At 54.6% G+C, this 20946-nt stretch overlaps 1 protein-coding gene across 1 annotated transcript in view; it reads left to right on the forward strand.

Annotated features, from left to right (window-relative positions):
• Positions 1-20298, forward strand: part of LOC118018583 (A disintegrin and metalloproteinase with thrombospondin motifs 14-like) — a gene marked incomplete at its 5' end in the record, with an annotated part of 71415 nt that extends 51117 nt beyond the window's left edge. The window contains 10 exons of the mRNA XM_035017204.1: positions 1876-2009; positions 2394-2517; positions 3524-3604; positions 8818-8981; positions 10353-10521; positions 10972-11104; positions 12756-12963; positions 15780-15909; positions 16031-16141; positions 18307-20298. Of these exons, the coding sequence (XP_034873095.1) occupies positions 1876-2009; positions 2394-2517; positions 3524-3604; positions 8818-8981; positions 10353-10521; positions 10972-11104; positions 12756-12963; positions 15780-15909; positions 16031-16141; positions 18307-18791 (1739 nt within the window). The remainder of the gene's footprint in view (positions 1-1875; positions 2010-2393; positions 2518-3523; positions 3605-8817; positions 8982-10352; positions 10522-10971; positions 11105-12755; positions 12964-15779; positions 15910-16030; positions 16142-18306) is intronic.
• Between the last annotated feature and the right edge of the window lie 648 nt (positions 20299-20946).

Consider the following 20946-nt stretch of genomic DNA (forward strand, 5'->3'; position numbering starts at 1 on the left):
TCCCTCCAGGCTGCTCTGGGACAGACACAGGCCCCAGGACTCATGCAGAGGAACTGAATTTTGGGACCAAGTGCCAGTGCCAGGACCTGTGTGCTTTGGAGCCTTTCCACGGACGGCTCTCTTAGCAGCAGAGAGATGCCAGTGAAGGGCTGGGGTTCAAGGCGTCTTAGAGCCTTCAGGCTGGAGGGGCCCCTCACGGTCCTCTGTGTCCACTCCGCCTTGCCAGCTTCTCTATGGTCCTTTGATGGACAGATGTTCAACCCCTACCCCGCAGCCCTCAGCCTCAGATGGCACCTACTAGAATGGCCTTCCCTCTCCTGAGCCCAGGGCCTCCTCTTTGGAGCCCTGGTTCCAAAGGATTAACTGCAAGACCCTTGGTTGTTCAGCTCATATTTAGAATGACAATCTTCAGGTTGGAAGGGACCTCAGAGGCCTGTCCATTGCCCAGCAGGGCACAGACCTCTCCGGAACATGATGGCAGAGACTGTTTTCCCTCTGCTTTGAATTCCTCCCACCCTAGGGAGTTCGCCACCCCGTTGCCACTGTGGGCTGGCTTCCATGGCTGTCCACAGAGCTGTCTCCCTGGGGCGTACTGGTCATTGTCCCCAAACCCTTTGGGAGGGTTAGAGTCTCCTATCCCTCTCCCACTGGCCCAGGTCCCGCCAGGAATCTGGCTCCTGTGCATGAAATCTAAAGTGGTATTGGATGCTATGGTTCTGGACTTGAGCTCTGCGTACTGGGGCAAGATGCATCCTGGGAGCCCATGGACCAGGAGCAAGGAGCCGGATGTTTCCTTAAAAATTTGGCTGAGAGGGGTGGCTTGCTTTGAAAGCCTTGCAGATCCACTCAGATCCAAATAAGCCCCTGGGGCATTTGGACTTTGGATTTTCCCAGGACTTTTCGACAAATTCCAGAAAGTTATCTAGCCCCAACTTCCTTTTTCCTAAGAAACATGCAAATGTTTATATGTTCTTTGGAACCTTCTTTTTAGCACATCAATGGCCCAGATAGGGAAGAGAACAATCAAATGTTAGAATTAGAAAGGATCTCCTGTCCTCTCTCACTGCAGCTTCATTGGGCAAACCCAAACCCAGATCCCTGTTCTGCCTTACCTTCACACAGCCTCCTAATGTTTACAAACATGTGAAGATACACCATCATACATGTGACTGGGGAAGTGTATGGAGAGGTCAGTGTGGGAATCAAGCCAGACTGCCTGGCTTAGGATCCTGGCTCTTCTACTTACTGTGTGTGTGGCCTTGAGCAAGTTTCTTAACCTCTCTGGTCCTTGGTCTCCTCCTCTGTAACACTAGAACTTACTTCCTTATGGTATTGAAAAATTTAACTGAGTTCATTCACAAAAAACATTTGAAATTTTACATCCAGAGTGTGTAGGGGCACCTGGCTGGCTCGGTCGGTAGAGCATGTGACTCTTGATCTCAGGATTGTGAGTTTAAGCCCCACATTAGGCGTGGAGCCTACTTTAAAAAAAAGGAAAAAAAGAAAAAGAAAAAAAAAAAGCGTGTAAAGGTTTTGGAAGTATCTGGCACTTAGTAAGCATTCACTAAGTGTTGGCTTATTATTATTGTTATTATTATTATTTTATCACTTGATTTTCTTTAACATCCTATGTAGCATTTTATTGGTCAGGGATAAGGAACTGAGGCTCAGAGAGGTCTGATAATTTGCCCAGGATCACTAGGCTAATAAGTGACACAGCAGGGATTTTAAGCCCCAGCTCCACCCCCAGAGCTCCCCCCAGCACCCAGAGCTGGTCCAGGAGCTTCCTGCTCCGGACGGGCGCTGCTCTCCTCCTGGGCCAGCCCACATTCTCCGAGCACGGCTGGGAATTCAGCATGGTCTCTTTGTCCACAGATGCCCAGAAGTGTGAGCTGATCTGCCAGTCGGAGGACACAGGGGACGTGGTCTTCATGAACCAGGTGGTCCACGACGGGACACGCTGCAGCTACCGGGACCCATACAGCGTCTGTGCCCGCGGCGAGTGTGTGGTAGGTCCCCTGCTCTGGGCCCCCCACCTTCTGCCTTCCCCAGGGAGACTGGAGGCTGCACTGCTTGCCCCTCTTTCTGTTCCCTGGGGAGACCAGCGTCTCCTTGCCTGCCCCACCCGTGACACCCTTGGTCCTCAGCATAATCCCTGGTTGCTAGAAAGGGGTTATTACCCAGCCCCCTTCAAGGGAAGAGGAATGGCCAGGTTTAAGACCTGTCCATGTCACATGGAGAGTTTGTGGCAGAGACCTGTCCAGGAGTGCCTCTTGGTCTATGGTCACCTTGTGGGGCCTGGGGACCAGGGAGGGAGTCAGGGGCTGCCGGCCTGGGGATGGTAATGGGGGGCATGGGAGCCTTCTCCTGCTGAGCCCCCCTTCTGGCCTCAGCCTGTTGGCTGTGACAAGGAGGTGGGATCCATGAAGGCAGATGACAAGTGCGGGGTCTGTGGCGGCGACAACTCTCACTGCAGGACTGTGAAGGGGACACTGGGCAAGGCCTCCAAGCAGGCAGGTGAGCAGCCTGGCGCTGGGGAGATGACCAGGAGTCGCTGGGGTTCTGGCCTGGCCAGGGGTCCCTTGAGCCTGAGTCCCTTGGGCGGGCCCTCCTTCCTCTGCTGGGCCACAATGCGGGGTGGGGTAGGGGGCTGTGGGGGGAGGCACCTGGAACCTGCCTCTACACCTTCCCAGGAGGCCCTAGGCGGCGGAGTCAGAAGCCACAGATGGCCACCTCCCCTTCCAGTGTGTGCTGCCTGCGTTTGGGCCCAGGAGCCTGGAAACATTTTCCTGCTGGCCAGTGTGCTGTGATAGGAGCTCAGCCATCTCTTTGGCCCAGGGACTGTTAGGGGGAGTGAGAGCTCAGATAGGTCTGAAGAGGTAGCCCAGACTGGACTGGAATGTTTTTTCTCCTCCCTCTCTCCCTTTTTTGGTAAACTTGTGGCGCCTCCTGCTTTGAACTCCTAGTACCTTGAGTTCCTTGACTTCCCTCCCACCTTCAGTCTGTCCACACTTGGCTGATGAAAAGGGCCAGGTATTAGTCCTTTACATTCTAGGATAAATTAGATCCATTTCCCCTTTGGGAGTGTCACAGCTTTGCCTCGCCTCTCCTTTTGAGGGCAAGGTTGGTGGCTTTAAGAGAGGTTTGTTTCCAGGTTTGGGATTGGGAAGGCCATGGGGCCCCGAGAAGCCATGCTGGATCTTCATCTAAATCCCTTAAAGTATGAGAAGAAAGGGGGAGAGGACATCAGGAGAGAAAAGGAGGCTCAAGAAAGTGGGGAATAATAGTAACTAATGTGCATGCGTGCTTACCCCCCACCCCCACCCCACGCAGCCCTTAGACTTGATAGAGCATTTAAACAATAGCAACTCTCAGCACCTTGTGGACAAGGGCCCGTTCCTGTTTTACAGATGAGGAAACAGGTTCTTGGGGATGTGCTAGGGGCCGGGGGGCATGGGTGATGGGGTCTGCTGGGCAGACGGGCCACCAGTTCAAGATGTTCACGGATCCTTCTCTGTGGCAGGGACTCTCAAACTGGTACAGATCCCAGCGGGTGCCAGGCACATCCAGATTGAGGAGCTGGAGAAGGTCCCCCACCGCATTGGTGAGTGCTGGGGAGCTGGGAGAGGGGCTGCTAGGCCCTCGGGCCTGCCCTCAGCTGTGGGAAAGCCAGGAGGGCAGAGGAGAGAGTCTAATGCAGGGGAGCTTTCACAAATTCGAATAATGGCGGGGAACCCTTAATTTTTTTTTTTTTTTTTTTTTTTTACTTATGTTGAATAGACAACCTGTTCCATGGTTCAGATTTCCCAAGGGGTGAGAGGGGATCTAGCAAAGATTTCCCTCCCATCTCTGCCCTGCAGGAGCTGTTTGTTTCCCCAGGGGCAGCCACTGTTGATTAATCGTGCACACCTCTTAAAGGAAAACGATTTTCATAGAATGTATCAGCCACCTTTTGCTGTGTAACATACCATCCCAAAACTTTATGGTTTTAAGCAAGTGTTTGTATTAGCTTATGGTTCTGTGGGCCATCAGTTTGGGTTGGGCTCAGCTCTTGCTGCTTCTTTTCCTCTGCCTGGACTCACTCATGCAAAGGCAACATCTGGTGGGTCCGTTAGATGCCGGTTGGTACTGGTGGTCAGCTGGGGTGATGGGGGTGACAGGGCCATGTCCCCAGCTGGCTAGCCTGGGATTATTCACATGGTGTCTGTCACATGGTCCTCAGTGGGGGCAAGAGCAGGCAAGCCCCAGCGTGCAAGCACTTGCCAGGTCTCTGCTTGTGTCATGCTTTGTAATGTCCCATTGGCCCAAGCAAGTCTCATGGCCAAGCCCAGACTCAGGGGGTAGAAACTGACAATCTCTTGGTGGGAAGTATGTTAGAGTCACAGTTCAAGGAGGTGTGAACACTGGAATAGGAGGAATTTGTAGCCATTTTTGCAGTCTGCCACATGGACCCTTAAATTATTCTTATTATAATGACACTTAAACACAATCACTAAATCACCCCTTAAAAGAGTTATACAACTATGAAACCAAGAGAGATTAAAAATGAGGGCCCCGAGGGGCGCCTGGGTGGCTCAGTTGGTTAAGTGACTGCCTTCGGCTCAGGTCATGATCCTGGAGACCCTGGATCGAGTCCCGCATCGGGCTCCCTGCTCGGCAGGGAGTCTGCTTCTCCCTCTGACCCTCCCCACTCTCATGTGCTCTTTCTCATTCTCTCTCTGTCAAATAAATAAATAAAATCTTTAAAAAAAAATGAATGTCTCCAGAACAGGCAAATCAAGAGAGACAAGAGGGCAGGTTCGTGGTGCTCGGGCTGGCCTGTGGGAGGGGATGGGAGTGGCTGGAAATGGGGGTGATGAAGTGTCTTCAGGAATCGGATAGTGGTCCAATAATCACTGAAGTCCACACTTGAAAAGGCTGAGTGTACGGTATGTGAATTACATGTCAATTGAAACCACATAAGCGTGGTTTGGAGCAGGGTCTCAATGAGCAAGCAGGGAAGGTTGCTGTCCCGACCTTAGGTAGTGGCTGGGGTCTCCCACACTTGTCTGTGTTCAGAGCCCTCACAGAGGGCATGTGTGCCATGATGTTGCTGGGCCTCAGCATATCCCAGAGGCCCCTCTTACCTGTTATGCCCACATGGTCACACTGCTTGTCACCAACTCTTCCTAAACACGAACACAAAACCTAACATCTCTGGGCAGGCTCGTATATTACAAAAATGCTGATAGTCATGTTTTTAGGTTATCATCAAAATAATAGAAAATATTTTAAAGTGTCCTGGGGAACTTGCACCCCCTGGGGAATACATCTACACTGACACAGTTGTGATCGAGCCTTAACCTGCTCTGGAAGGCACCTGAGAGGGTATAGTGCAAATGGGCAAGAGGCACAAGGAGCAACTGAGGCCCACAGTGTCTCATGGGCCCTCTGTGTTCCCCGATTCACCCACACAGTGAGCCAGTCTGGGCCGGGATCTCCTGTCTGCCAGCCCCATGCCCTTGCCCCCCACACCGCTCTGCACGGGGAGTGTGAGTTTGGAGGGCTTGGCTTGGCCAACTCCCTGCCCACTTGCCTGTCTGGCTCCGGGGTATTTTGCCGGAACAGGGGCCAAGAGGGGAACGGGGCAAGGAGAGGAGACTCATTTACTCCAAGGAGAGGGTGGAGCTTGCAGACACACCTCCGGCTCCAACCCCCCCCCCAGATGATTCCATAATACTAGCAGCCCCTTGGGCCTCCTCGGTCCACCCCTTCTGCCCCTTCCCGGCCCCCCATGCCCTGCCTGCCCAAGTCTACTCCTCTGTCCTCCGGAGGTGAGGAGGGCTCCATGGAGGCTGCATGTGGGCTTCTGTAGGGGTCCAGGCAGAAGCTCCCAAAACCCAGGGCAGGTTCAGCACAGGGACACTTGCCTGTGTGTTTACTGGGTGAGTTCCCTGGCAGGCTAGAGCTCCACAGGGTTGGGCAGGCAGGGGAGTGGAACTGAAACCTGACGTCAGCACGCATCGTGTGATTATGCACGTGTGAGGTCCACAGCGTGCCCTCAGTGAAAACGTGCAAGGTGTGTACATGTGAGTGAATGTGCATGCGTGCGTGCGTGCGTGCGCCTGCCTGTCAGGGTACGTGCTCTCCGGAGAAGTCCAGGACAGATAGCGGTGTTGGCGGTGAAGGCCAAGGCCCTGCCCAAACTCATTAGACTCTCCTGGAATCTGGGGACGTGGATTCTTTGAAAGGGAATGAGGGGAAGAGAATCGGGCTGTTACTGTGTGCCCTGTGCTGGGCCTTGAGCTGGGACTTTTCACTCATTACCTCCATCGGCCTCGTGATGATCCATGGAAGCTCCTCTCTAGCCATGGAAGGCCTAGATGGCATCTCTCAGGAGGAGACTGTCTCATCTGCATTGGAAATGTGTTGTGTAGCGTAGCCACCCTCATGAATGATCTCAGCTGGATCTTCTGGATAATTTGCTCCAGCTTCTCCATCAGCACTTGATGCCTTTCCTTGCACTTCTTTGTTACGGAGATGGCTTCTTAAACCTCAAGAACCAACCTCTCCTAGCTTCCAACTTTTCTTCTCCGGCTTCCTCCCCTCTCTCAGCCCTGAAGAATTGAAGGGCTTTGGCTTAAGGGAATGTCATGGCTGGTTTGATCTTGCATTCAGACCACTTTCCCCATATCAGCAATAAGGCTTCTTTTCTTTCTGATCATTCCTGTGTTCACGGGAGTAGCACCTTCAGTTTCCTTCAAGAACTTTTCCTTTGCCTTCACAACTGGGCTGACTGTTTGGTACCACACTCCTGGCTTTTGGCCTGTCTCGGCTTTCGACGTGCCTTCTGCACTTCGATGCATCATTTCCCAGCTTTTGATTTAAAGTGAGAGACGGTGACTCTTCCTTTCCCTGGAACACTTCGTGGCCATTGAAGGGTTATTTGTTGACCTGATTTCAATGTTATGGTGTCTCAGGGAATAAGCAGGCTTGGGACAGAGACGGGGGAACGGGCCCCTCAGTGGAGCAGTCAGGACATAGACGACATTGATCCATGAAGTTCACTGCGCTATGTGGGCACAGTTCGTGGTGCCCCAAAACAATTCCAGTAGTAACATCAGATATCACTGAGCACAGATCACCAGAACAAGTATCATAATGAAAAGGTCTGAAATATTGCAAAAATTACCAAAATGGGACACAGAGACGTGACGTGAGCAAACGCTGTTGGAAAAATGGCACCGATAGACCTGCTTGATGCACGGTTGCCACAGGTGTTCGGTTTGTAGAAAATGCAGTATCTGTAAAGTACAATGAAGTGAAGCTCAGTCAGACGAGGGATGCCTGTAGTCGCTCAGGATACAGAGTGGCTCAGCGGTCGGGCCAGGACTCACAGGCGAGCCTGGGTGGGCAAGTCCCCACAGAGCCCAGCCCACCGCCCCTGGAATTAGGGGTGTACAGGCTGGAGGTGGGGCGGTGGCTGCCGAGAGGTTTTGGAAGCAGATGGGGTGGTGGGAAGATTTGTGGCTGGGCCTGGCCTGAGGAGCTGCCCAGTTCTGGCTCCAGGTCTGGCGATTCTGGGGGCTAAGAGACATCAGGCAATGAGAGATGGGGGTATCTCTCCTCCTCCCGCTTGGCAGGGAGGCTGGTCCTCCAGAGAGCTGGGCCACCAGCCCTCTGTGCATCCGGGACAAGCCTTTGCCCCTCGGGGGCCTCCGACTCTCCATCCGGACTATGAGTGGCAACGGCCTCGGGATGTGTGTGAGGATTCCATTGAGGCAGGTAGCACTGTGACCAGCTCATGGTTAGTGCTCTGACCGTTGGCTCTCCCGGTACCATAATTGCGTGGAATGGTTTTCGTCCTCATCAGGTGGGGACACCCCCGGGCTCCGGAGCCCTTGCTCTCCTACCTGGCTGAGGGGCTTGGGTCCCAGGCTGCCGCCCTTCCCCACCCTGCCCCTTCCAGGGTGGCCGAGGCTGTGACCCGGGGGCCTTTTCCAGGGTGTCTGCACCTGCGTACCTCCCGCCCACCTGCCAGGCACCTTCAAGAGCGAGTTGTGAGTCACTCGCTGTCTGGGACGTTAAGCGGTAGAAATTTATAGATGTTATTAAAACTCTCACTCTGCACCAGGCCCCGAGGACACCAAGACGGAGGCGATACCCTGACAGGCTATCTGGGGGAGATGGGACATCTACAGTAGCAGCAGTGCTGAATATCTGATGACAGTAACAGTGCCTACCATTTATTGAATGGCAGCTGCATGTCACACACGCTGCCTAGTGCTTTACATGCACGAACTCCTTTAATTGTCCCAGGAGCCCCATGGTGGCTAGGTGGGGTGGGGAACTGCAGTTATCCTCATGGGGCCCGCCACCCTGTGAGCGAGGTATAATTAGGATTCCCATTTTATGGATGGTGAAACTGGGGCAGCACAGGGAAGCTAAGTAACTTTCCCAGATCAGTCTGACCCCAGAGCCTGTGGGCTTAGCCTTAGGGCTCTGCTATAGACGTTGTAGGGAAGGCAAATGCCTGAGGCCTGGGCAATCAAAGAGGGCTTCCGGGAGGACGGGGGAAGTGTGCTGAGCCTTACATATGATTAAAGATTAGGCAGGAAGAAGGGAAGACAGGGTGGGAGGAATGGGGTGCACCAGGGTCCAGAGGCAGGGTAATGCTGTGTACAGTCAGTGTGATGACTCATCTGACTGGGGAAGGAGTGACAGGTCATAGGGAGCCCCGAGGGGTTCACTAGGAAAGTCTTGATGCCCCAGAGGAGGTCTGGCTAGTGCTCCTGTGAAGGGGAATAGAAATTTGTGTGACCCTCTCCCCATGGCCAGCGGTGAAGAACCAGGTCACAGGCAGCTTCATCCTCAACCCCAAGGGCAAGGAAGCAATGAGCCGGACCTTTACTGCAATGGGCCTGGAGTGGGAATACGTGGTGGAGGACGCCAAGGAAAGCCTCAAGACCAGTGGGCCCCTGCCTGAAGCCATTGCTGTCCTGGTGAGCCCCCACCCTGCACAGTGGCCCTTGTCCACTCCCTTGCTGCCCCAGCCCAGCCCCACCTTGCTCACTGTCTTCACTGTTAAGCCAGCACAAGCCTGGTGGAAGTCCTCCTGTTTCAGTGTCTTCAGCGGCCAGGCCAAGGTGCCCTCTGTGCTTAAAGGCAGGCAGGATGGCAAATGAGGAAGGAGAAAGAAATGGTTGTCTTACTGTCAGAGGGAGTCTCCTTAATGTAGCTTCAGAAATAGGGCCAAGGAATGAGCAGGAGGCATGGGGTTGGTTCCCCCTGGCATCCTGGCATCCTCTGGTGTCTGCTGGCATTCCGTCATTGCCAACGAGTGACCTGGGGGTGCCGTTTCATGCTGCCAGCCTCCTGAGAGGGGGATGGGGCCAGCCACCTCTGCCCACTACTCCTCTTCCTAGACCATAGACCGGGGCTTATAGAATAGGGACTGTTAATGCAGGAGATCAGACCAGGAGGGGCTTTGTCTGCAGGGCTCTTGACACCGGCTGGTGGCAGGGAGATTGTGGATAGGCTTTGTTCCTGGTGCTGCCCTCACTAGTCGGGGAAGTCCTAGAGGGCAGGGTCTGAAGCCTATTGGTGACAGCATATTAATTCAATCTACATGTATTTCCCTTCACCCTAATTTGCTGACCCCCCCCATACACCTATGGCCAATGATTTTCAGCAAGGGTACCAAGACCATTCAGTGGGCAAAGAATAATCTCTTCAACTAAAATGGTGCTAGGACAACTGGATTATCCACATGTAAAAGAATGAAGTTGAACCCCTACCTCACACCATATATAAAAAGGAGCTCAAACTAGATCAAATACCCAAGCACAAGAGCTAAAACCATAGAACTTTTAGAGAAAATAGAGGGATCAATCCCATGACCTTGGATCTTAGTCGTGATACCAAAAGCATGAGCAACAAAAGAAAAATAGGTAAATTGGTCTTCATGGAAAACTAAGAACTTTTGTACATCAGAAGACACAATGACAGCAGTGAGAAGACAAGCTGAACAGGATGGGAGAAACCATTTGCCACCATATATCTGGTAAGAGTCGTTATAGACTATCTTCTGGAGTGTCAGATAGTGTGGCTGCCCTGGTGAGGAGGACAGACCGACAGACATGTTTCCTGCCCTTATTAGAACGTAGGTCTGTGGGAGGGAAAATTATCCACGAGCACACAGCAGGTGTGTAGCCTGAGTCTGCTGCATGGCTGCTGGTGTGAATGGTCTCCCCGGCCATGCTCAGTGCTGACCCCACATCCTTCCCTTTGACTCCTCTTTCCTGGCCCCCACCCCATGCTGGCCTTGCCCCTCTGCCCTCCAGTCCTGTGCCACCTCTTCTTTCTCTCCTCAGGTGCTCCCCCCAGCTGAGGGTGGCCCCCGCAGCAGCCTGGCCTACAAGTACATCATTCATGAGGACCTGCTGCCCCTGATCGGGAGCAACAACGTGCTCCTGGAGGAGACAGACACCTATGAGTGGGCACTCAAGAGCTGGGCCCCCTGCACCAAGGCCTGCGGAGGAGGTACTGGCCCGTCCAGCCATCTGGCGGCCTCGTGGGGGCAGCCCAAGCCTTGTCAGGGGAAGAGCAGGAGTGGCTGGGGGCCAACATTGTCTCCGCTTGTTGTGTCCCTAGCTTGTGCCCCACTTTCTCCTTAGAGATGTCTCGGGTGTGACAGCCTGTCTGGGCAGGGCCTTAGGGCTGGGGCTGGGAGTGCTGGAGCAGTAGTGGGGCCGGGCCTGTGCCCTGTGAGGGCTCCCCAGCTATGTCAGCTCCCGTCCTCCCTCACCCAGGGACACATGAGATGGGCAGATCAAGGCTTCTTCAGAAAGCGAGCAGGACAGGAGGGTGCAGAGGCACAGAGGGAGGTAGGATTGGCCCTCCAGGCTCTCCAGAGTTTGCCATCTCCGAGGCCCCAGCAGAGCAGCGGAGGCCTGGCCGGACCCGGCCCAAGTCAGCCTGCCCTCCCCACAGGGATTCAGTTTACCAAATATGGCTGCCGGCGCCGGCGCGACCACCACATGGTCCAGCGGCACCTGTGTGACCACAGCAAGAGACCCAAGCCCATCCGCCGGCGCTGCAACCAGCACCCATGTGCCCAGCCCGCGTGAGTGTCCTGGGGGAGGGACTGGGAGCCTGATCCCATTCCCGGGGGTGTCGCTGACCCTCCCTCAGCCAGGAGGAGGAGTTGCTGGGCCTGCTTCCTCTGGCCCCTGCCCCTGGGACTCCCTGAGCAGAGCAGCCCACACGGCAGACTGCCCGTGGCCATCGCGGCCCTCCTTGCGCATCTGTCCCCTGCGGGGCTTCTGGGTTAACTTGCACTCCCAGAAGAAGGACGATGCTTCCTTTGTTCTGCCCCTTCCAGTGTTCTTTAACAGATGGGAAAACCGAGGCCCACTTTGGGGACATAGCTTTCCCTCAGTGTCCGAGGGACGATGAGGTGAAGTGGATTTCCATGCTTCCAGGCTCCGGGCCAGGATGCTGACACCAGCCCCCAGTCGCGGTCTGGCCTGGCCTGAGGAGACAGGCTCATTTGAGCACAAGGTCTTATTCTTAGGGTATTTGGAAGGGGCTTTGTGGAGAGGAAGACCTATGACCTGTCAGGTATTCGATGTCTGGTCTTGAGCGTGTTACAGAGGTGGCCCCAGCACCTCCTCGGCCCCCAGGCAGAGAGCCGAGTCCTTTCTCCAGCCTCCTCAGGAGTCCTCGGGGGTCCGAGCAGTCCACCTTGGCCTTGCTGACTCACGGGCTGGGGGAGCCTTAGGGCCGGGGTGGGAGCTGGTGACCAGCACGGAGCCCACCATGGCCTCCCTGTGCCCGGCCCAGGCCCTCAGCCCTCTGCACTTCCCTTTCACACTGCATGCAGGCTGCTTTCCCCACCAACGTATGTGGTCACAGAGCACGTGGCACTAACTGTACTGTGGTCTTGGGCAGGTCACCCCACCTGGCTTCTCTTCTGTAAAATGCCCAGTGAAGTTTGGGGCCTTTTTATTTTTGTCTTTTAAAGGAATGGGTTGGCCGCAAGAGCCCTCATTCCCTAAAAGAGGTCTCAGGAAACACAGGGGAGTAGGGATTGGGGGCTGCCCCTCCCACGCCCCCGTTTGGTCTTTGTCTAACTCAGCCAGCCCTGTCCGCTTCTCGCGCTCTTGGGAGCTGCTCTGTGGCTAGAAGACACTGGAGACCACCAGCTTAGTGGATCAGCACCGAAACTCTGCAGGTGCTGATGGTGATAATAATCGTACGTGCATTTATTACACGCCTACTGCGTGCATGCACTCTGCCACGTGCTTTAAGTATACAAGTCCTTTAATTGTCCCAGGAGGCCCAGGGGAGGGGCTTCAACTCCACAAGCCGACTCCCCTCTGTTTTGCATACTGCTGTAGCTCAGCACCTAGGACAGTACCTGCCCACCGGAGACACTGATATTTACGAGGTGTTGAAAGAATCCTGATGTAAAGATGGGGTAATTGAGTTTAGGGGCGTTAAGAGCTTGCCTGCGAACATGCAGGGTGCTAGATTTAGAGATGCACTATACCCATTTTTCAGATGAGGCAACAGGAGAGAATAAGTGACCTCCCTAAGGCCACACAGCCTGGCAGCTGCAAAGCCAGGCGAATGGTAGTCTTGGTTCCCAAGCATTCTGGAGCTCAAACCCACTCTCCAGCTCTTGCCTGCAGTGATTCGGGGTGGGAGCAACCCTGGGAGGAAGTGTCCCCTCGTCCCACCTCCCCTCCACCTTTTGCCTTGTCTGTCTCCAGGTGGGTGACGGAGGAGTGGGGTGCCTGCAGCCGGAGCTGCGGGAAGCTGGGGGTGCAGACCAGGGGGGTACAGTGCCTGCTGCCCCTCTCCAACGGTACCCACAAGGCCATGCCGGCCAAGGCCTGCCCTGGGGACCGGCCTGAGGCCCGGCGGCCCTGCCTCCGCGTGCCCTGTCCAGCCCAGTGGCGCATGGGAGCCTGGTCCCAGGTGAGTTGTTCTCAGAGGGCAGGAGGGGCTGGGCCGGCAGACACCTTCTCTGGGGAGTCCGGGAAGAGGTGGGTCTGGGTGAGCGGCTGCTAGAAGATGTGGCACGCGCGGCAGGCAGAGAGTCTCTGAATTTCTCTCCCCATATCTGATCTGATCCTAACTGATTTTTCTCAAAACTAAGTCCAACAGCTCCTACATCTGCCGGGCCATGTTTCTGGGCTAGGCCTTTCTATTCATTCACTATCTGCTTTGACCTAGAACTGGGTCAGAACTAGGAGGCAGGGGCTAATATCCTCGTGACACAGGTGAGCAAACGGAAGCACTTTCTTGCATTCAAGAAATATTTACTGAGTGCTGACTACGTGCCAGGCTTACTCTACTAGGAATGCCTGGAATCCATCATCGACTAGACATGATTCTTGGCCTCATATAGCTTCCAGTCCAGTAAGAGAGACAGAAGAGATAAGTAAACCAATAACAAAAGCATTTACAGATTGCAGTTGGAGCTGTGCAGAAGTAAATGGGGGTAATGTATCTGGGAGGGCCTCCCTGAGGAGGTGACATTTGAGCTGAGACCTGACGGATGAGCCACAGGAAGACCCTGAGGCAGGAACAACCTTGCCATGTTCCAGAAACCAAAAGGACGGTGGGACTGGAGCTGAATGGAAGGGATGGGGGCTACAGGATGATGGAGAGGCAGGCGGGGGGTGGGGGTGGGGGTGGGTGGGGTCAGTGCTTTGTGAGGAGTTAGAATGTATTCTAAAAGCAGTGAGAAACTGTTGAAGGGTTTTACCTGGGGCATTCCAAGCTCTGATTGCAGGTGTAAAAGATCACCTAGCAGCTCTGTAGAAAGTTCACTGTTGGGAGGCCAGGTTAAGAAAGGGGAAACCACAGGAAAGAGTCATCAGTCCAAGTGCTTCTGGCTAAGCCCTCCAAGTGGCCACAGGGAAATTTTCTGCCTTGAGTTTTCACTTAAAAATTCATTTGACGCAAACCTTGAAAGGGTTATGCTAAGGGAAACCAGCCAGACGCAAAATGACAAATGCTGTGTGATTCCACTTACCTAGGGTAGTCACGTTCATAGAGACGCAGAATAGGAGGATGGGTGCCTAGGGCTGGGGGAGGGGGTGGGGGAATTCGTGTTTGGTGGGGACAGGGTCTCAGTTTAGGAGGAAGGAAAGAGTTCTGGACGTGGAGGTACAGATGGTCGTACCACAATGAGAATGTGCTTTAATGCCACTGAACTGTACACCTAGAAATGGTTAAAATAGTAAGTGTTATGATATGTATGTTTTACCATAATTTTTAAAACCTCATTTGGTCACAGGGATAAGCACAACAATGCTTATTGTAATAGCAGAATTTCAGGAAATATTCTAAATGCCCATCTGCAGGAGATTGGACCCAAAAAATCATGGTCTGTTCATATAATAAAATAGCACAGATGGAGAAAAACAAATGAGCTTGAACTGTACTTACCAAGATAGATAGACCTCAGAAAAACAGGGGTGAGAAAAAGCGCAGCAGTATGAAGAAAAATCACTTCCAATGAGATACGGTGCACTTAAAGTTTAAAAAGGCATGACACAGTATTTGAAAATGTGCCCAAATGCTGATTTATGAAAGCTGGTGGTGGTATTTGAACAGGCTCTCATGACCGACTTCCTCATACTTTTCTATATGCTGGAAATATTACATAATAAAGAGTATTTTTAAATAATCCCAAATCCCCACACAACTTATGCAGATTTTAGTTTCTTCTCCATAACATATAGCTTTGTTTGTTTTAATATAAAACAGAAAGACAGCTGGTCTGCAAGAAAACTGACAGCAGACGGGCGGTCGGGGGGGTGGTGTGTGGAAGGTAGTTGCTCCCCTGAGACTGACCAAGCACTCAAGGGCTGTTGTCATTCTTCATCCTGGGTCGGGGTGGGGGGGATGAGCCATCTCATCCCACGGTCTGTGTGGCCCTTTATGCTCATGTCTCCCTCAGGCCCCAGCAGAAGTGCATGTCTGTAGGTTCTTCCTGGTCCCACTAGGAGAGGCTGGGGCAGTGCCGACCAAGCCCTGTGACCCGGTCACGCTGGGCAGCCTTGCTCTTCGGGAGCCCCCGCCACCAGCCCCCATCACTCAGAGGAGGTGAGGCCCCGGGGGATGAGGTGCCCAGCGGCCCTTGCCCTCTTGGGGAAGAAGACACTTTTGAGCCTGCTCTGTCGGCTGAAGTTCAGTATGTGGAGTCACAGTCTTTGAATGTCAGAGCTAGAGGGGTCCATGGCGACCCTGTCACCCAGCTCGCTCAGCTTAGCAGGTGTCACAATCCGGGTCCCTCCATCCCATTGCTAAGATATCATCAAGTGAGTGGACTGGCCCTAGGTCCCTCAGGCTGGCGGATTGCAACAAGGGGGTTTGCCAGGACGATACACAAAATATTTAAGGACCCAGGGCACAGACCAGACATGGTGGCCCCGGGCAGAAGTGCTGGAATGGGGTCTCTGGGGTCCCCTCCTGAGCCGGGGTGAACTGTTTAGGTGACAAAAAGGGTCAGAGGGTTCTGAGCTGAGGGCGGCGCTATTCAGCACCTGATGAGGAACATTGACGTTGGCATTCTGTCCTGGTGAGGCTATTTGGAACTCTCTTCACATGTCCCTAGGGTCAAGTAGAAACTCGGTGCCCTCCTCTTCACCTTTCTGTCCTGGGCATTGGCTGGACTCTGGAGTTCACCGCCCCCTTCCTCTTGTCTCTCCACCTATCCCCCTCCCCCCCCCCCGCCCTGCTGGCTGCTGGGGCCTGGCCTGGCCCTGCCCTTCCCACCACAGTGCTCTGCCACCTGCGGAGAGGGCATCCAGCAGCGGCAGGTGGTGTGCCGGACCAATGCCAACAGCCTCGGGCAGTGCGAGGGGGACAAACCAGACACTGTTCAGGTCTGCAGCCTGCCCGCCTGTGCAGGTGAGCTGGATGGGAAGGGAGGCAGGCCCAGCTCCTCCAGCTGAGGCCTGAAACCCAGCCCGGCTTGCATCCTTGCCCCCTAGAGATCCCAAACACTAGAGCTGCTTCTCCTCGCTCATAGGAAATCTCCAGAACTCTACAGTGAGCACTGACATTCAGGAACCTGTGACCCCAGAAGGACAGTGGGTGCCACAGTCTGGGCCCCTACATCCCATTAACAAGATATCATCAAGTAAGTGTATCTCGGGACCCCACCCCCTCCCCAGACCTTCCTGTGGTTGCGAAGTCACAAGCATGGGCCGTGGGATAGGGCAGCCCCAGCTTCCAGTCTATCCACGTGACCTTAGCCTCCTGGAGCCTCCGATTCCTCAGCTGTGAGCTGTGGGTGCTGCCCGTACTGGTCCACAGACCCTTATCTGCACTTCCAAAATGTTGAAAGCGGCAAGTGTTTCCCTAAATTTGGTGCAAACTCATTTGGCAGCAGAATCTGGCCTGACCCAAGAGATCAGTATTCTTTTGCTATAGAAACGTTGCCAGAGTAACAAGGGGACATCCTACTCCCCACTCGGGATATTCTGTAATATGAATATTACTTTTCTAACTTCAGAAGTTCTGAATTATGAATCATATCTGGTTTCAAGATTTGGGGATAAGCAATTAAAGATCTGAGCTGTCTCCATAGGGCTGTTGAGAGAATTAAGTGAGATAATCATGCACTCCTACCTGTCAGCTAACATCAAAAATAGTAGTAGTATTCTCTCTTTCTGCCTCATGATCAGGAGCTCATTAGTCCATCCTCCCATCTTTCCATCCATCCACCCATCCACCTGTCTATCCATCTACCCATCGATCCATCCACCAATCCATCCATTAATATTGACTGAGCACCTGCTATGAACCTGGTCCTGTGTCCTATGCTTCCTTCCTAGACTTTTTCTTTCGTTTCGTTCTTCACCTTCTCAAGGACCAGGGTCTGATAAGACAAGTAACAGAAAAATCATAGACCCTATTTTCTAGTGGAGGACCAAAGGGCTGTGTGACCCTGTGCAAATCCCTAAACCTCTCTGAGCTCAGTGGCCTCATCTGTAAAAAAAGAGGTCTCACTAGATATCCTCAGAGTATCTTTTGGCTCCAGCCTTGCTTCTGCTCCGCCCCTGTACCAGGCTGCTCAAGTGGCATCCTGAGGAAAGGGTGGGCTCAGGATTCTAGTCCTGGAATTCTGGCGCCATCTAGAGGCCACTGGCTTTCCATTTTTGCCCCCTCATCTCTCTCTGGTTCCCCCAAACCACCCCCAACCCCCACCACTATCCCACCCCGCTGCAGCCTCCCCTCCCTGCCCCAGGCAAAAATTAGTAGAAAGCAAAGCTCCTGCCTTCACATTGTCTGGAGAGACCTACCTGGAACTATCCCAGAAACACAAAACCATTTTTAGATGATATTTGAACCAAAGCAAATGGAACTAGTATAGAGGGCACCCCTGTATGCCAGGAACTTTATAAATGGTATTTATCATCGTAAAGTTATTATTCACTGGCAAATGTCTAGCATTATCCCCATTTTATAGGAGAAAAAACTGAGGGTTGGAGAGTTTAAATGCCTTGCCCAAAGGCTCACCCTTTTCAAGCGGCAGAGCCTCAGTTGGAAGCCAGATCTGCTTGATTCCAGATTTACTGGTGGAGGTGTTCCAAATGAGTGTTGACGGGTAGCAGGATGTTTCATTTGCTCGTCACAAGTGTGGGTTCCCCAGGCACCTGCCTGGCCCTGGCCCGAGGGGATCAGTTCCTTTGGGTTGATTGGGAGGGGGTGAGGGTTCCCACTTCCTCAAGAGCACGGTTCCCAAGCTTCGCTGCAGGTCAGAATCACCCAGTGCCCAGGCCACACTGACCGTGCAGTCTCCCTGGGTGTGGGGGCTGGGCAGCAGCTCTTTGTCAATCCCCCCTTCCCCCCCACCCCCGCCGGGGCAATTCCAATTTGCAAGCAAGTCTGAGGGCTGGGGACATAGGGCTGTGCTTCTCCGATTTCTCCCGGCCTTGGAATCACCTTGAAGGTTTTGTTAAAACCCACAGTGGGGCCCCACCCCCAGAATTTCTGATTCAGTAGGTCTGGATGGGGCCTGAGAATTGGCATGGTTTCCAACACGCTTCCAGGTGTTGTTGATGCTTCGTGTGTGGGGACCCCACTTTGAGAACCACTGCTCTAGGGGGTTTTAGTTCCTCTTCCGTAAAATAAGAGTTCTTCCTCTGGCCAGACTCTCCATCAGGCAGCCCTGGGGCGCCCTCTGGGAAAGAGCTTTAGAGCGAGTCCAGCGAGGGCAGGGGCTGGGGGGCCTGCAGTTGCTGGGCCAGTGGGGGGGGGGGCACCCTCCTGGCATTGGTCCTTGTGCTGTGTGTGCGGCAGAGCTGTGCATGGGGGACCGCTCCGTCTTCTGCCGAATGGAGGTGCTCGATCGCTCCTGTTCCCTCCCCGGCTACCACCGGTTATGCTGTGAGTCCTGTACCAAGAAGGCCCTGGGCCCTGCCACCAGCCCGGCCCCGGCCTCACCACCACCCTTCTCCGCCCCCGGGAGCGCTCTGCCAGGACCGGAGGCCCCTCCGGATGCTGTGGAGCCCACTGTGGGGCCAACAGGATCAGATGACCATCAGCGTGGCCGGTCCACACAGCTCCCGAGCCCTCTGGGCACCAGCTCCCCGGTGACCCAGCACCGCTCTCCTCCCCAGAGTCTGAGCCCTCGAGCATCCTGGGGTGCTTCCCCCAGCGCCCCCCGGGGACTGCCTTGGGGCTGGACCCGGGCACCTGTGCCCATCTCCGAGGATAAAGGGCAGCTCAGGGAAGACCCGAAGCCCCCAGGCACCGGCCTCCCCAGCGCCTCCCTGGTGACATGAGCCCCACTTTGCCTGTCCCGCCAGTCAAGTTTACACTGCGTGCCACCTCGGAGACCGCCAGCTCGGAGGACACATGGCGGGGCAGGGCAAACACTGACTTCCTTTTAAATTATTTGCCTTCTTGTTGTTCTGGTTTGGGGCTGTGGCACTTCACCCCGTGAGGTGGGTGTGCGAGGAAGAAAAAGATCAGGGAAAGCCCCTAACCAGAGATACCTCAGCCGGGAGCCGGGGCGACACAGCTGAGCCTCTCAGGGGCTCCTGTCTGTCTCCTGGCAGGACTGAGGGCCAGCTAGCCCCTCCTCCTCACGGCCACACGGTGGGGCCCCCCACCCTGGATCCTTCTGGCCGCCTGCCTTTGCCAGAACGTGTGGGGACCACTGTGGAGGCCCTGTCTGTTCGGCCCCTCTGCCTCGAGAGGCGAAGCGGGACAGGGAAGGTGAGGAGCACTCTCAGGGCAGGCCACGAGGAAGGGGGTACGCGGTGCATGTGGTCACAAGTCTCTGGCTGCAGGGCTCCGGGGCGGTGCCGGGGGCGGGGAGGGGGCAAGTTCATCTCAGGCCCGGCTCTTCCTAGCAAGAGCACCACACGGTTCCTCTAGCCAAGGCCAAGAGGCAGAATCCAGCTCGCTTTTGCCGGTTGGAAGGCAGTGTTGGTGGCCACCTCTGCCCTTGCCGATGGCATTTCCTGTCGCTTCTGGTGCTTCCCAACTTCCCCCAGCCCATCCCAGAGAAGGGGGCTCCGGACACTCTGGAATGTGTGTCCTCCCCATCCAGGGGCTTCACAACGGTGCTAGGCTGCTGGCTGAAGCGGGAATGTCAGCTTTGGCCATCGCTCTAGAGCATGAAGGGAGGCTGACCTGGAAGGTCACTTTGTGGGACACAGAAACGGAGTTCTCAGGTTGTGCCCTATCAACCCTTGTTCTCCGCCAAAGACCGCTCCTGCTGGAGTCAGGGGTCTTCTCCCGCCTGGCTCGGGCTGGGCCAGAGGTTTGTGGTGCTAGGGCAAGGCCATGTGGCCCAGTACCCCCGGGGCAGGATGTGAGCCTTTGCCCCATGCTGGGGTGGGGAGGAGATGTGACCCACAGTATTGTGGGGCCTCAGATGCCCTCCATGTTACCTCCGAAGGCAGGTAACTTCTCTAGACCCTCTGACTCTCAGGAAGCTGCCTGGGTTCCCAGGAATTCTCCCAAGGGTCCTTACTCTTAGTCGTGCAGAGGGTCTTCTGGACTCGGCAGCAGGTGCTGGAGGGGCTTGCCAGTCTTCCTTCCCTGAGGGGGCTGGGGAGGGCTGTTCTGAGCCAGGCTAGAGGACTAGGAGCAGTGGGTCCCTGTCTGCAACCTGTGGAGAATAGAGGCCTTGGAGGGGGCTCCCCACATGTCCTCTCCACCCGCTGCCGCCCCCTCCCTGGGATGCCGGGGCACACACTGAACCATTCCTGTGAGACGCAGCCTGCCTGTGTTAGGGATATACATTCTTGTGCCTCTGAGATCCAGGTCTTTACATTTTTATGTATTTATTAACATTGTCCTTGGTGTTTTGTTTTGGACCCCAAAATGCTGTGTTGTGTTTTTCTTGTTCTCTCTGTTTTCGAAGAAAAGGACAGTGAAGCAACTTTCTCATGTGCTCTGCTGGGCAACATGTTCAGGGGTCGGGGATGGATGGGGGGGGGCCACGGCCATAGACCCTCAGCCTGCCTGCCTTGGCCTCACTTATCCTGGGGTTCCTCTGAGCACCAGCTCAGCGTTGAGAGGCAAGAACAGTGCCACAGGCCTGGGGATTCTACCACTGAGTAGCTCTGTGTCCTTGGGCAGGTCACCATCCAGAATCTGATCCAGAGGGTAGACGTGCCTGGGAGGTGGTTTTGGGGTGTGCTTAGGGAAGAGTGTTCTAATTAGTAGAGCTGTTCAAGCATGCAAAGGGCGGCTTCTATAGAGGGGGGTGAGCGCTCTTTCCTCAGAAAAGTCCAGGCAGAACGAGAGTGCCGGATAGGCAGGGGAAGGAACGTGACACGCCTGGGTGAGCAGGGAAGGCTGACACGGAGCACGTAGAACTTAAAAACAGCCAACCATGCCTCATACCTTGCTCGTGTCACACATCGCTAATCCCCCACCACATTTTTTTTTTTTTTTTGGAGTGAGAGAGGTGGGGGGAGGGGC

Source organism: Mirounga leonina, unplaced genomic scaffold (genome assembly GCF_011800145.1).
Source record: "Mirounga leonina isolate KUSES-001 unplaced genomic scaffold, KU_Mleo_1.0 Mir_107, whole genome shotgun sequence".
Lineage (NCBI taxonomy): Eukaryota > Metazoa > Chordata > Mammalia > Carnivora > Phocidae > Mirounga > Mirounga leonina.